Genomic DNA, 16,821 nt, shown 5'->3' with positions numbered 1-16,821 from the left:
ATTGTACTCTTTAGAGTCTTTCAGATTGCTTATGTTAAAATCAAAAATATTCTCTGCGGGGGCCCGGGGTATCCCCCCAGATCCTCCCTACAATGTTTTTTTTTTTTTTGGTCGCCTTTTTCATGCCTTTGGTGTTTGCATGTCTTAACATTACGTGGAGCCAGTGGCTGAGCAAGATGATGAATATAATGGAAATTATGGTTAGAAATTCATTTTCAAGGCGACTTGAAGCACATTTTACTTGAGTAAGCCTGGTTTCTTAAAAATTGATTGGTAGGAACTGCAACTGTGTCACGCTGAAAGATTTGTTTCGCCTAATTAACTGCTTTTGAAAAGTAGTCACACAGTAGTGTCTAATGCCTACTAGATCAGACTACAGGATTTTAGCCCCGATATTGGCCCGATTAGCTATCGCAGCCGATTTCCTAGATCGGGCCCGGCATATTTTGTCAGGAACGACAAAACCTCTTGTAGTGTGACATAATCCACGACCAACGATTTGGCCCGGCGATAGCCCTACGACGCCAAAATGAAAAGTCTCGCATGTTTGATTTTTTTGGGGAAATCTTCCGTGTAGTGTGACATATCAATGACAACTCTCTGGGAGCGCACCTTGACGTTGACCAATAGGATTGCGTATTGTAACCGGCACTTCGCGTCCTGTGCTCGCCGTTGTCAACATTTATTCATGCGCACAAACCAATGTTTACCGACGCTTTAGACCATGATTCGACAGAGTGCCGACATGTTTACATACAAGCGCTAGCACTAGCTTGCTAGGCTACATCACATTTTTTATCGTATTAAAAGTACGTGAACATACCTCAAGCAGTCCTTGAATAAACGTCTTCTCCCGAGACAACCACCACACATTTTTCCTCATTATGTTTTTTCCCCCGCCACCCACAGACACAATACATTGGCACGGCACGTTGTTGTCGTCGCCATGGTAATGAGTGTATCCGGTCGCGTTGACCGGTGTCACGTTTTCTGGTTTCGCCTCTCCGACAGTGTTTCATTTGACAAGATAAAGCCCAGTGATCGTAAAAGATGGGATGTGGTGGTATCGGAATGCATGTCATGTAGTGTTGCCACTGTCTGCCCGAAATACGTCAAGCTATTATGCCAGTAGTCTGACATAAGTGCAATTGGGAAAGACCGAATTTGTCTTGTAGTCTGATCCAGGCATTAGCAAGTCTACCGGGCACTTGCCACTGATGCCGACGTCGCGTGCAATTTTATACAATTTAAAATAATCACAGCGTAATAACTAGTCCAGTAAGCTCGCGACAGAGTTGAATGTTGATATGAAAGATAAACAGGGCTTGACATGAACCGTTTAGCTCAACGGCCACTGCGGCTATTGGTTTTGAAGAGTAACTAGCTGAGGGAAAGCTTACTTCTGAATTGTACTGGCTGCCACTGGAAATAAATAGCATTTTGTGCACTATTTTGTATTTTCGGATGGAGCAATCCACCAATCGTCCATATTAAGTCCCTACATGAAAAAATTACTGTACTCTCCATTGCCTAGTGGACGTCACATCCCTGTAACCAAGTTGGATGCGGAGCATCGCCACTAATTTTCTGGTTTGTTGTCCAAAACTCTTGTCTTTGTTGGCAGGTACCACTCGGCAGCCCAGAGAGGGGGAAGTTCCTGGAGTGGATTACAACTTCATCAGTGTGGAAGAGTTCCATAACCTGGAAGAATGTGGACTGCTGCTTGAGAGTGGAACCTATGATGGTATTTAGCAAACATAACACACACTACACACAGTAGTATACAGTGTGTTTTGAGGGATGTACGGTGGTGTGTGTTTGCCCCTTCATGATTTTCTTTTTTTTTGTCACACTTAAATGTTTCCCATCATCAAACATTTTTTAATAATAGCCAAAGAAAACACAAGTAAACACAAAACGCTGTTTTTAAATGAAGGTTTTTATTATTAAGGGAGAAAAAATCCAAACCCAAAAGTGATTGCCCCCCTCTGTTAAAACATAACTGTTATTTATCATACCGGACTTCAATTTATCTAGCCACACCCTGGCCTGATACTGCCAAACCTGTTCTCAATCAAGAAACCACTTAAACAGGACCAGTGAAGTAGACCAAAAGATCCTCAAAAGCAAGACATCATGCCGAGATCTAAAGAAATTCAGGAACAAATGAGAAAGAAAGTAATTAATATCTGTCAGTGTGGAAAAGGTAATAAAGCCATTTCTAAAGCTTTGGGACTCCAGTGAACCGCAGCCAGAGCCATTATCCACAAAAACAAAAATAAATAAATAAAACGGTGGTGAACTTTCCCGGGACTGGCCGGCCGACCAAAATTACCCCAAGTGCGCAGCGACGACTCATCCAAGAGGTGACAGAAGACCCCACAACAACATCCAAAGAACTGCAGGCCTCACTTGCCTCAGTTAAGGTCAGTGTTCATGACTCCACCATGAGAAAGAGCATAAAAGTAACACCACATTTCAGAAAAAGAACATCATACCAACAGTAAAATATGGTGGTGGTAGTGTGATGGTCTGGAGCTATTTCCCTACTTCAGGACCTGGAAGACTTTCTGTGATAAATGGAGCCATGAATTATGCTGTCTCCAAAAAAATCCTGAAGGAGAATGTCCAGCCATCTGTTCATTACCTCAAGCTGAAATGAACTTGGGTTCTGCAGCAGCACAATGATCCAAAACATACCAGCAAGTCCAACTCTGAAAGGCTCAAGAAAAACAAAACAAAGACTTTGGAGAGGCCTAGTCAAAGTCCTAACCATAATCTTATTGAGATGCTTTGGCATGACCTTTAAAAGGGGGTTCATGCTCGAAAACCTTCCAATATGGCTGAATTACAACAATTCTGCAAAGATGAGTGGGCCAAAATTCCTCCACAGCGCTGTAAGAGACTCATTGCAAGTTATCGCAAACAGATGATTGCAGTGGCGGCTGCTAGGGGTGGCCCAACCAGTTATTAGGTTTAGGGTGCAATCACTTGTTCACACAAGGGCATGTAGGTTTCCACCCCACTGTTTTGCTGCACTACAAAGCCCTCAACTGTTTCTAAATAGGACCAGTGTTTGTGTTACAGGCTTTGTAGATTCATGAGGCGAAGCTGCATTTCTTTTTATTAGATAGAAATAGGGCAGCATGCCAAAAGTCACAGAGTTGGGAGGGTTGTGCTGTCCTGGCAACTGCTAACTGTATAGAGGCAACAAAATGGATTTTCTTTATGGAAAAGTATAGAAAAGTGCCAAATAAAAAGAAAGTAAAGTGTTGAGAGTTTTCTCCGGGCACATCCCAAAAACATGCATTAATTGGAGACTCGAAATTGCCCATAGGTGGGACTGTGAGTGCGAATGGTTGTTTGTTTGTATGTGTCCTGCGATTGGCTGGCAACCAGTTCAGGGTGTACCCCGCCTCCTGCCCGATGATGGCTGGGATGGGCTCCAGCACGCCCGCGACCCTAGTGAGGAGAAGCGGCTCAGAAAATGGATGGATGGATAAAGTGTTGAGAGTAGGATTGTTAATGAGATGTCCCCAAATGCTCTCTGATTGGAGCAGGGGAATGCAGGGTTGGAATAGATGACTGTAGCTAGGCCATACATGCCAAACGGTGCAACAGCTCTGTGCCAAAGCACAGAAAGCAAGCTTGGCTTCACATGCCTGAGGCTGTGGCAGTCAAAAACAGAGCCTGAGCACACTGGGCACTGCCTCAGAGAGTGGAGGTCCGTCCTCAATGATTAATGAGAGTCTGTGACTGTGGCTGGCAAGGAGATAAACGCAAATGGTGGTTAATCGGGAAGCCCTATGTTTAATCCCTTCAGAGAATGGAATTTTATTTGTGGTCGAAACACTGCCATTTGTGGATTTATAATGATTTATCTAATCAGTGTTCTAAATTATTTGTACAGTATCTTTGCTCTCATGTTTCCAAGTGCCAGGTTCCAAATTGTGAGATATTGAACTCCCTTGTGAGAGATGTTCTGTGCTGTTCTGTGGATGGCAAGAATTTGTAGCATATTCCTTGCATCTGGGTTTCCTATCCATCGATTTAGCACACTGCTTATCCTGTTCAGAGATCACAGGGAAGCTGGCGTCTATATCCCAGCTGTCCTAGGTTAAGAGTTGGACTATACAACTAGGACTGCTCACCTGTCAATCACAGCACTCAGTTTATAGACATTAAGAGTGGACAATATGGACCCAAATTTGCATCCCTGTATTTTTGGGCTAATGCTGTATTTCCCATGTTCTCAAAGTTGGAAAGTGTGAAGGGGGGTCGCCGTCGCTGTCGTCATCATATCATCATAGGCTGTTTCGTACTCCTTGAACGCTGGCAGCTAGATCCATTCTACACCTCCACCATCCACACAGATGTAATTTATGAATATTACTCCGCGGCAGACTAATATGCAAAAGCGCATCGGCCTGAGGTTCCCCCTGTGCCCTCAGGACCAGCTTTGGATAAATCACAGGAGTTGACGAGACCAGAAATAACACTTCCACCGCTTCAGCTGTTAAAAAGTAATGGTCCTTTTACTCCGTTGCAATGATCTAAATGTCGCTCACTACTTTATTTATCAATTATTGCGTATTTATCAACTATTTTGTGCGCGAGACTTCGACTTCCGCATCCAATCAAACTAAACAAGAAGGTCACATGACCTCATATGTCTTCCCGGGCATAGTTATTAACACTAGAAAAGCCAGCCCAGCTGATTGTCGTGCCTGCGTATCGGCAATTTTGGGAAGGTCGTCGTTACTGTGAAGGCTTAAGACTATACTTTCAGGAATCATTTCTATAGTTGTTACTGTGAAGGCAACGCCGTGCTACTCGTGTTTACATTGAGACAAACAAAAACAACAGCTTTCATGTATTGTAGTATTTGTCTGGCACTATTTTCCCAAACGTGGATATTTCAGCCCACTTATAACTTGAGAAAACACCTTGCAGTAAAAAACATTTTATTTTGTTATTTTTATTTTATTGGTGTTCATGCTGTGGTTAAAAAAATCTGAAGTTACTCACTATTTACTCAGTACTCGAGCGGTGTAAATAAATGTTTTTCTGCTTGAAGTCTTCCAGATTGCTTAATTTATGTTAAAATCCCAAAAATTATCTGCGGGGGCCCAGGGATCCCCCCAGACACCACTACAATGTCTGTCACCTTTTTCATGCCTTTGGTGTTTGCATGTCTGTATTTTAAATGGTCTCATTTAAACTTTTAGGGACTATTGTCCTATTCAAAGGAAGGACCATATTTACAGCAGTTGAAATAAGTATTTAACAGTCACCATTTTTCTCACTAAATATATTTCCAAAGGTGCTATTGACATTAAATTTTCACCAGATGTTGGGAACAACCCAAGTAATCCATTCATACAAAGAAAGTAGAACAAATAAGATCATAAATTAAGATTTATGTAATAATGTGAAATGACACAGGGAAAAAGTATTTAAGAAAGGGAGGTGCAAAAAGGCATGGAAAGCCAAGACAACACCTAAAATCTATCAATAATCAAACAGCAATGCAGCCCCTTGTCAATGCAAATAAATATCAGCTGGTTCAGTCTAAATTGATGGCCTACAGAAAGCTCTCATTTGCAAGGTGTGAGTCAACACACATATGATGGGTAAGAGCAAAGAGCTGTCTCAAGACCATCGCAAACTAATGGTTGCAAAACATAACGATGGCATTGGTTGCAGGCGCATATCTAAACTTCTGAATGTTCCAGTGAGCACGGTTGGGCCATAATACACGCCAAAGGTCGGCCATCCTGCCTGGGAAATTTTTGGGCTCCTTTTTTTCATTTTTCTTCTTCCTTTCCGCCAAATTCACCTGTTAACCGTGCGGACCGAGCCGGCCGAACACTCGGAAGCTTGACCTGCCTGCCTCAAACGTGTTCAAGACACGCAAGTCCAACATTGCAGTCTACGAAAAGTACAGATTAGTGCATATTTGTGTTTAACTTAATGAGAACAGGAATCCCCCAGCTATATGCATTCACTACACGCTCATTCTACCAATCTCATATCACAAGCCAGTTTCCATTGCCAATGTTCGTCTGTACTTTGTTTGTTTTGTGTTTTTCTGTATTGTTTCCCTGTAGATTCCCCATGTTAGATCATTACATTTTCCATAAAATTCACTGCCTGCATTGTTGTGTGTGTTTTGGTTCGAAGAAAGAAACCTCTGGTCGTCTACAACTCTGATCAAAATTTCATAAAGTGTAGCAACCTTCAGATTACGAGACTGATAAAAAGGTTTCTCGTCACTTTTCCTAAATTGTATCCACATGAAAAGTGACGTGGTGCCCTTTCTAGCTAAAATAGCTTGATTTATAACGCTGTAATTTAAAATTACAATAAACCGGAAGTAACGCAGGCGTCTCTTCCAGCTCATTCTTTTCTCCTAACTTAATTACATTTTTATTTGACCTGTATACGCTAGAACAGCATCGCTTACACCAGCCCCCGCCACCCAGGCTTCATGCTCACACACCTTACTGTTATTGTCATCTGATTAGTGGAAAGCATCTTTGAGTTTCTTGAGAAGTGCTATATAAGTTTAATGTATTATTATTATTAAATAAAAAGCTTTAATAATCGCATTAGAGACACAGATGGAATGATATATATGTGTATGTATATACATTTATTATTCATTTACATTTATTTTAAATGTGTGCTTGTTTCCATGTGGTTGACTGACTCAATATTAGCTGTTAGCTGGAAGAAACAGCTGCTAGTGAAAGCTATCCCCGCGAGGACGTCAGGACGTGTGGTTAAAATCACTCATGAGTACGTTCACTGCTTAGTACGTCGTTCCTTGCGCAAACAAATCACTCATCGTACTAGTACATCGCTCCTTAGCGGATCACAAACGAAGAAGTTCAACGAACGAATCACTCGTCTCGAATGGATCGCGAACGATAAGTACAATGAATGAATCACTCTTCAGTACACAAGTTCACTAAAGTCCCTCCCCTCATCGAATCACTCTGCAGTTCTTCAGTACACCAGTTCACTGAACGAATCACTCAGGTTACTTAAGTCCCTCCCCTGAACGAATCACTTCTTCTCCAGTACATTGATTTCACTTAACGACGAAACGTTCACGAACGAAACAAGACTAGTGGCGCTCTGAATAACCGAACAGCACACCCCAACAACGCTCTGAGTTTCCTAACGCTCTGAGTTTAAATTTTTCACTCTTTGTTATATTGCAGCCATTTGCTAAAATCATTTGTTAATTTTTTTCCTCGTTAATGGACACACAGCACCCTATATTGACAGAAAAAAAACGGAATTGTTGAAATTTTTACAGATTTAATAAAAAAAGAAAAACTGAAATATAAGTATTCAGACCCTTTGCTCAGTATTTAGTACAAGCCCCTGTTGGGATTGTATTGGACAGGTGATGAGCAGTGCCTGGTTTTCTCCACACATAACGCTTAGAATTAAGGTCTCATCAGACCAGAGAATCTTATTTCTAACCATCTTGGAGGATCTGAATACTTTCCATACCCACTGTATACACGTCAATGCTAACACAATGACAATCGTGTAGTTTTTTCACGATCCAAAACCCGTCTCCGTATTGTATATCATTTTATTTTCGTCTCAATCTAACAGCTAACTGACATGAATCTTAGTTCATATTTTGACAAGCTTTCGGTGAGCTAAACTGTAAAACTATAATATAGCTTCGTACTGTAAGCTATGTTAGCTGCATCTGTGGCTTTAATAGTGACAGATGAAGTTACATGTCGTAATTGTTGGCCCTCTTGTCTTTGAGTGGCAAATCTTGCATGTTGCATTCTATTTTTCCTGATTTTACTAAAAACATAATCTTTAATCCAAATTTAACGATCTTTGGAGCTCTTTCCATAATACAGACCTGTATGTGTATCGTGACCTCTGCACTGTGTGTCATAGCATGTAGTGGATTGCCAGGTTTGCGTAAATGACACAAAAAATACTTTTCTTTTTTAAAAAAAATTTTTAAATGGCACAGTGAGCATGCTGTTGAAAATGTAGATTTTCAACTATGAACAGAATGCCTTGTCAGGTCAAGGAGTTCAAGTTGAAGTCCACTCAAGCCTTTCATAAATTTTAGCCAAGCAAATTGCAAGTCCTTTAATCGGGTATAATCGGGAACCTACTTCCGCATACAGCAAAACTGGTACACTCGGGTGAACGGCGAATTGGACCGTGACATAGCACCTGTGGGAACTATAAACTTCTACAATGTGTTTCTTTCAACACAGGATGTCATCACAGAGCCACCAAAGATGACTAAGATTATTTATTTCCTTAAGTTACATGATGTTTAGGCTTCTTTTGTGTTTACATATATATATATATTATTCCTAGTTATGCTCGTTAGTGTAGCATACAAAGGAAGTCAGCTATACCGTTTTCCATGTTGGTCACAGGATTTTCTGCATATGTTCCGCATTGGAAACTCGAGCCCCCCACCTCTGGTATTTGACAAGCATTATTTTGGCCTCCTTGTGGGTGTGCCTCACTAAATAAAACTGTCAGTAGAGGCCCTGAGACAGAGCACTCTTTCCTTAAATTACATGATTAACTATTCTTATTTAAATTAACTAGAGGCCAAAGTAAACAAGGAATCTAGTGGGAGTCAAGCTAATTTCACAAAACACTAACTCCTCAAAGATGCAGTGCACTCTTTAAATCAATAAAAGCAACTAGCCTGCAGACACTTTAGTTCCCCTTTTTTAAGGTTTTATGTTTTTAGTTTGCTCTAGAAACCTCAAAGATCTTACACTACCATTTGCATCGTAACTAATGAGCTTAGTAATATAAGCACAGCACCCATCTTACAGCAGTCACAGTCACTTGTCTTCTTGGTGTCCCCTTGCTGAGCATGATAAATAGTGCAGTCATAATAAATAAAACGTAACATTTAAATGGTTATCCATTGTGCCTCGATCACTCCCTGCATGTATGTATGTAAGTATGATACAAAAAAAAACTTATACCTGTGTGTGTGTGTGTGTGTATGCCCCTTCTGGACTCATTTTACATTTACAGTATGGCATTGAGCTCCTTTAACGCAGCTTAATATCCCCCCTATCTTTCTGTGTCCTCATCTTAGCAGGTCAGCCCTCTCCAATGGTATAGGATGAAAATGAGTTGAGCTTTTGCTGCACTGTGCACACTCGCTCTGTGCTGTTAGCCCTGCACTGCCTTGGGCGCCAACATGACAGGAAAGGATGATGGACTTAAAGGGGAGCGCTCATGCTTTCACAAATTTCTCTTTTAATCAACAATGTTCCCGTTCATTGTTCTTTTAGGAGTCAACAGGCTAACATTTACTTAACATACCTTGTAATGTATAGCATTGGAAAGACAAAAAGGCACATATAAGGTAAAACAATTGTCTTTTATGAAGACTGAGTAACAATGTTATTTCATAGCGTTTTATATAGTTTTTGGAAAGTGCAAGATTATATGCAAAGCAAATGCAGTATACTTAAAGTTTAGATTTGAGAATTTGTCACAGCAGAGACCTGTACAAACTGTACTTTTTTTTTTTTTTTTTTTTTTTTTTTTCTCTCTCCAAAAGGCAAAAGGGAAACCTGCACCATTATTTGGAGGTTGCAATAAAAGTGAGATGGTAAAAAATGCAAGAGGTGTGCTTTGGAACAGGATAATCTGAAATGTGACAATTTTGTGGATTTATAATGAAATTTGATTTTTCTGTCAGGTAATTACTATGGAACACCTAAACCGCCTGCCGAGCCGAGCCCTGTACAGCCGGACCTGGTGGACCAGGTCTTGTTTGATGAGGAATTTGACAATGAAGTCCAACGCAAGCGCACAACCTCAGTCAGCAAAATGGACAGGAAGGACAGTGCAGCCCCAGAAGAGGAGGATGAAGACGAGAGGCCTCCAATGGTCAATGGTCAAGCTGGTGAGGCAAACGCTGTCTTTTATTTCCCGTCACTATAATAAAGAGCAAAGTATTACGCATTCTGTCAGTGTGTGAGTTGGAGGACTTGTTGTATGAAAATGTGCCATACATTCAGATAGAAATGCTATACAACATGCAGGAGAGAATGACACAGACTTGGACAGCCAATGAAGGTAAAGAGGCAATCGCTAGTCATTTACTGCCCTGTCTAGTTTGTTAATCTATTGGAGAAGGATTGCTATACAAAGAGACGTGCTGGCAAAAGCAGGGGATGGACAAGTGTGAAAAGGTAATTGAGCATGTTTTAGATCATCCCATTTTGCAAGATACACATGATCAATGTAGCCCTGGGCAGTAATGAGCCTAACGCAACAAAAGGCGGAGAAGAGTCACATTGCATCTTAAAATTCTTCTTTCTCTCAAGCTAATGAATATAGTGTAAGTCATTGATCATTGTTTTGCTTTTGTGCATGTAGATACTGTTGCGTGTTTTGTTGAACAAATGAGGCCAAAATGTCAGCAAAATGCTTTCGTCATGTTTTATCTTTGCCATTCAATCCCAGAAGATATGCAAACAGAGCAATCAATGGCCTGATGTAGCAGTACAGATGAAAACCTAGAGATAGGAGCCACACTCACACATGATCCTAACAGCGTTGGGATGTGGTGCTCTCGGCCGGGCTGAAACGTGGGTCAGCTCTGCCATTGCCCGGGAGGCAGTTCCCAGTATATTGCTGCTGACATGCAAATTCTATGGCAATTGCTACACTCTTCCCTGTGTACTCTCTCTGCCTCCCCCTTCTCTCTCTCTCTCTCTCTCTCGCTCTCTTGCTCTCTACCCTTTCCTCTTTTGGTGGGATGCAACCATCCGGCGAGTGTGCAGAGGAAGAGCAACTTGAGCAGCAGCAGGGCACCATGCAAGGAGCCCAAAGGAGATCCAATGGTTCCACATTCTCACCTCCCGTCTCCTTCTCTTTCTACCACCTCCCGTACCCCTATTCCCATCCACTTCCCCTTTCTGTCTCTGTGCCGGTGTCCCTGGCGGCATGTCGGGCTGCAGCAGACCACAAGGACAAGGCGGCTTGGAGAAAGACTGTCCCCAGCTACAATCAGTCAGCTGGGGCCATGGATCTGCGGGCATGGAGTGCAATGGCACAGGACGATAGTCAGGAGCCTCTGCCAAAGAACTGGGAAATGGCCTACACAGAGACCGGCATGGTCTATTTTATAGAGTGAGTAGCCTTAACACTGCCTGGCTTTGGTCCAATTGCTCTACCATCGCATGAACTCCCAGCAGTTTCCCGACTCCTCTTAGCCCAATACTTCTAAAGCATAGTTCAAGTAGTCACCCAGTTCATCTTTAGATACATCACAATAAGCCAGCTAAGTTCTGGTCAAACTTCTCTGCATCATTCTGGTGAAGGTATATGCTGGCTCAGCAGTTTTTTTTACTTTCATTTGCCCTGTAGTGGATGTTTTTTGGGCTGCTGGTAAAAAGAGCAGGCACGCATCGCTTTCATTTGCTCTTTTACTTGGGTCCCAAAGTATTCTCAGATTTAGGATTACAACAGCATTCTGAATGCACTGTATGATCTCACATTGTATGCCTTTCTCTATTTTCAATAAGCCTTTAAATCTTTTGGCTTCCAAGAGCTGGTGAAATAGCTCTTTGGTAATATGGTGCTTTGAATTGCTTAATCATCTCACTATCTTTTTAGTGATCTTGATAAAGCCTGAAGATGAATTTTGTCTTTGTGCAGCCATAACAGCAAAACCACAACCTGGCTAGACCCGCGGCTCGCCAAGAAGGCCAAGGCTCCTGAGAAATGCGAAGAAGGAGGTGAGACATTATTTGGCAGATAGCTTCAGATTTCATACTGGCTCCAATCGAGTCACTCCCTTTCCTTTTTGAAAGGGGATGCTGGCCAACTGACACAATATTGCCATCTTAGCAAGTATATTTTCAGAGTATTCAGACACCGTAACCTTCAACAACTTTACGCCTTCCAGTCGGAAACCTACAGCCCCTTCCCGCCTTGTACTGGTTCTGACTTTTTGTATTTCCTGAAACATTATTCCTCTCTCCTAAATCATGCGTTACAGTGGTACCTTGACTTGGGAATTTAATTGATTCTGTGACCAAGCTCCTAACTCAGTTTATTTATGTATCAAATCAGTGTTCCTAATTGAAAGAAAATGTGAACGGTATTGTATAACATAAGGAAATAGAATGTAAAGAAATAAACAGGTTTTGTAGTAGTGTAATTACTGTATGTACTGTAGTATTTGTGTGTTGGGTGTGGCCTAGTGAGCGACGTCAGAAGCCAGTCCATTAACCTGCACATCTGCGCCTTTTGCTCCATTTTTTTTTTCACTTCACTTGCATGGTGACATACCTGAAGTCAGAGCTGCCAAACGTTAATGAAAGTCCGTATTTTGTTAAAGAAATCACTGAACGCTGACTCATTACGGCCGTAACACAGATTTTATTCAGATATTGGAAAAAAAAAATTATTCAGCGTCTGACATTACCAGCGCGTCCACATTGAACAGCTGCTTGGTCCACGGTCTTTTATTACGCTCCCCGGTTGCCAAGCCGCGGAGGCAAAAGTTCTCTTTGCGTCCAGCGTCAACGCATTGTAAGTCACTGATAATCGCCTCCATGGTAGCAAATAAGCTACACTTCATACCATGTAAGTGTCACGAAGGGATGACAAGGAGTGTATAAGCAAAGATGATGTCAAAGCCATGCTAATTGCTAAGCTATCGTTACAAGCAGTCACAAAACATAAAACGAAATAAGTGATTTGGTGAAACAACACACTTGTCACATAGGTCACATAGAGTAACCAACTTTGAGCAACAAAATAACATCCCAATTAATATGTTTTTAGGGACATAAATATAAAATAATACACGGCCACACAGGACGCTGCGTCTGAACCGGAAATTAATTAGTACGTCACTGCACGTCGCTTCAGAACGTGGGCAGGTTAAAAGTATATTATTATTAATAAATATTTGTTATACTATATAAGATAACCTTTATTATTCCCACAATGGGGAAATTTGCATCGTTTCGGCAGCAATTGTGGATTTAGGAAATAAAAATATGTAATATAAATAGCATGCAAGAGAAGACGTAATTACATGCCATCGTTTCAAAACCTCTACGAACTTTTAAGATAGCCAATTGCTGCTTTCCTTACTGGCGAATTGGCAACACTGCACTGACAGCATATGAACAACGAACAAGAGCGTTAACAGGGTGTATCTGCTCTCCCTGAAGGCTTGTGGAGTACATGTAGCGCGCTCATCAGCATCATATCTAACACAAGGCAATTCCTCCAAGGACTCTTGCATTTGTTTGTAACACAGTAGCTGGAACTTGAGATGAGGCTCACGTACACACCTCCTGAAACAAAGGCTATTATTCTTCTAGCTGTAACAACTCAGCATTTCTCTCTCCTATCACTCCACGCCTCATCTGTCATTTGCGAACACAGCAAATAAAATAAGCAATTTATCCTCAAGGTGAACATATTGTTGATTTTTAAAACACACTATAGTCCATGAAGTCCTCAGTTGTGATTTTCTCTCGTTTTCCTTCCCCTAGAGTTGCCCTACGGTTGGGAGAGGATCGAGGACCCCCAGTATGGCACCTATTATGTAGAGTGAGTAAACGTCTCCTGTTTGAGTGACAGAGGCACGCAGAGGGGGGAGATGAAGATGGTGGTGAATAGACTCAAACAGTAGCGTCGATCATATTTTACACCAGATGGGTTACAGTAGATGTGGATGATGTGATGTGATATGATGTTAAGAGAAGACACATTCTCCAGTTTCTCACAGCCCCTCAAAGCAGCAGATACAACAGACAAAGTGTTGGGGCCCTGCATGGGAAACAACAGGGAGATTCCTTTCTGATCAAGAGTACAAATGGAGCTCAATGTTTCATTTTGCTCCCATTACTGCGGACAAAGAGGCGTAGGGGGAGGATCAGTGCCTCTGTTTATACAAGAAGGTCAACGAGAGGCTGTATCTCCCATGTCTCTGCCTCGTTGTCTGGCCAAGTATGTGACGTCTCATGATTTTCCAAACATGAGTTGCAGTGATGCAGGAGTAAGAATAGCAAAGTGGGGACCTTCACTCAGAGGGTAGCAATATGTGAGTCACGCACAGTAAAAGAGTGCAGCATGTTTTATTTTATTTGTTTTTCAAGCCACTACTGCTCCAACACTCAGGTGATAATGCTTCCGTGTAGTTGTTTTTTCTACGTGAGACTGTTTAGTTAGATGTGGATTCTTGCGGTGATTCAGCTGAAGAAGGTAAATCACAAGTTGGCATAACAAGCAAAAACACTCCCCTCAAAAGGTATTGTAAAAATGAGGCCAATTCCTTTATTTTTGCTAACATCACAAGATAAATATGAGACGAGCTCAACATGTCATCTGATGCACAACTTAGGAGACAGCGTTATTTGGAACTAAACACCAAATTTATAGGTTAAAAAAATGTATTGGAACTGGTAAATTTCAAATACATAGATTAGCATGACTTTCTTGTCATACTGACTTCTCAGAGAAGCCCAGTGAGCCGGCTCAAATGTGTGTATGAAAAGGTGTATTCTGTTTAAAATTCCTCATTCCTGTTCCAAATGCTAAAAGATCGAGAGATTATGAGGAAAAAAGTCAGCATTAAAAGCACTTCATGGACATAATACATTTAAACACTCTATATAACAACATCAACTAAATGATGCCTCAACGGGGACAAAGAGGATGAAACATTTTGCAATTGTGCAAAGTAAACTTCTATGCAACAATTAGTTCTCCTATTAAGAATTCTATATTAACCCTCTTGCAGCCACATCAACCAGAAAACTCAGTTTGAGAATCCAGTGCTTGAAGCAAAGAGGAAGGTAAGCGTCGAGATGCCCTCTGCAGTGTCCTCAACAATGGCCACGGCCTCAGGTGAGCCCTCTAAAACGCACTGCAGAAATACTGTTGTTTGTAATGTGCAAATGAATGACGTGTTCCTGGCATTTCTGTACTGTAGCATCAAGGACTGGCCTGTCCACATCTCATCCCTCCTACTGAGATGTTTTATGAGTTGACAGGCTGCTAATAAACCGCTACCCTTTGAAGCAATGGTAACCAATTTGCATAATCAAGCTGAGTTGCACTGGGCGACGAAACTCATTTTGGCAGATATGAAATTCTGAGGGCTCTTAGGTCCCCCATAATTCAGAGTCACAGCAGTTAAAAGTAACAATTCTAAAAAGTGCATTTACTAAAGCTATATGATTTACATTATCTTTTCAGCGTTTGCTGCCTTAAGTCATCAGTGATGTGTGTTCATGCACATGCAAGTGAGAATATTTACTATTTTCTGTGCACATGAAACACAAGGGCATCAGTATTCAAGTAGCTGTGGTATTTTTGACCTACCACAGCTGAGGATCTCTGTAGTCTGTGGATGAAACAGCCTTCATTTGTGTGCTGCCAACCTCTGCTTCAACACACCATCTCCACCTTTACGCCCTTATTAATGAGAATGAATAATGACTAATGAGCTTGTGGATGTGTGTGAAGTGGCTTCTAAACAGTGTTCTGACAGGACAGCCAATCTGACCTAAAAGACAAAACAGAGAGAGCGAGAGAGGAGCCCACACTGCACTCCATCATAATTATAGCGCTGACAATCCTGTCTGACATTTTGCATAATTAGTTCACCCCCGAGACGTCAGACTGTCCCTCAGGGGTTCACAGCTTAATTATCACCATGTAAACATGATTTGGGTATACCACACACACCCCACCACCCTTTACGTTGTTTTGTTCATGAACGATTCGTTGAAACTAATGAATCATTTTAGTGACCGTACTGACTGCAATCAATATATTCCTTAGAATATAGTCATCATGGTCATGTAGGACAGTGTTCCCCAATATATCTATATGTATATATATATGTGTATATATATATGTGTGTATATATATATATATATATATATATATATATATATATATATATATATATATATATATATATATGTGTGTGTATATATATGTATATATGTGTGTATCTATATGTATGTATATATATGTGTATCTATATATATATAAATGTGTATATATATGTATATATATATATATATATATATATATATGTATGTGTATATATATGTGTATTTATATGTGTATATATATATATATATATATACACATATATATACACATATATATACACATATATATATACATATATATATATATATATGTATGTATATATATATGTATATATATATATATATATATATGTTGGAGTCCTTGGAGGGGGTGCTGGAGAGCGCTCCCGCTGGGGACTCCATTGTTCTGTTGGGGGACTTCAATGCTCACGTGGGCAATGACAGTGAGACCTGGAAGGGCGCGATTGGGAGGAACGGCCCCCCCGATCAGAACCCAAGCGGTGTTCTGTTATTGGACTTCTGTACTCGTCACGGATTGTCCATAACGAACACCATGTTCAAGCATAAGGGTGTCCACACGTGCACTTGGCACCAGGACACCCTAGGTCGCAGTTCGATGATCGACTTTGTGGTCGTGTCATCGGACTTGCGGCCGCATGTCTTGGACACTCGGGTGAAGAGAGGGGCGGAGCTGTCAACTGATCACCACCTGGTGGTGAGTTGGCTCCGATGGTGGGGGAAGATGCCGGTCCGACGTGGCAGGCCCAAACGTATTGTGAGGGTCTGCTGGGAACGTCTGGCAGAATCCCCTGTCAGAAGGAGTTTCAACTCCCACCTCCGACAGAACTTTGCTCATGTTCCGGGGGAGGCGGGGGACATCGAGTCCGAGTGGACCATGTTCCGCGCC

General features: G+C 41.4%; 1 protein-coding gene across 8 annotated transcripts in view; it reads left to right on the top strand.

The window, feature by feature from the left end:
• The window catches only part of LOC133487362 (membrane-associated guanylate kinase, WW and PDZ domain-containing protein 3-like), a 143,276-nt gene that overhangs the window by 90,991 nt on the left and 35,464 nt on the right, over positions 1-16,821 (top strand). For 6 of the 8 annotated variants that reach the window (XM_061793783.1, XM_061793839.1, XM_061793821.1 and 3 more), the window contains 6 exons: positions 1,625-1,744; positions 9,737-9,943; positions 11,004-11,175; positions 11,704-11,783; positions 13,560-13,617; positions 14,810-14,916. In XM_061793783.1, the coding sequence (XP_061649767.1) occupies positions 1,625-1,744; positions 9,737-9,943; positions 11,004-11,175; positions 11,704-11,783; positions 13,560-13,617; positions 14,810-14,916 (744 nt within the window). The remainder of the gene's footprint in view (positions 1-1,624; positions 1,745-9,736; positions 9,944-11,003; positions 11,176-11,703; positions 11,784-13,559; positions 13,618-14,809; positions 14,917-16,821) is intronic. The other 2 variants (XM_061793832.1, XM_061793793.1) reach the window with 1 other exon arrangement.

The sequence above is a fragment of the Phyllopteryx taeniolatus genome, chromosome 1 (assembly GCF_024500385.1).
Source record: "Phyllopteryx taeniolatus isolate TA_2022b chromosome 1, UOR_Ptae_1.2, whole genome shotgun sequence".
NCBI lineage: Eukaryota > Metazoa > Chordata > Actinopteri > Syngnathiformes > Syngnathidae > Phyllopteryx > Phyllopteryx taeniolatus.
This window is presented reverse-complemented; position numbering and strand designations above follow the sequence as displayed.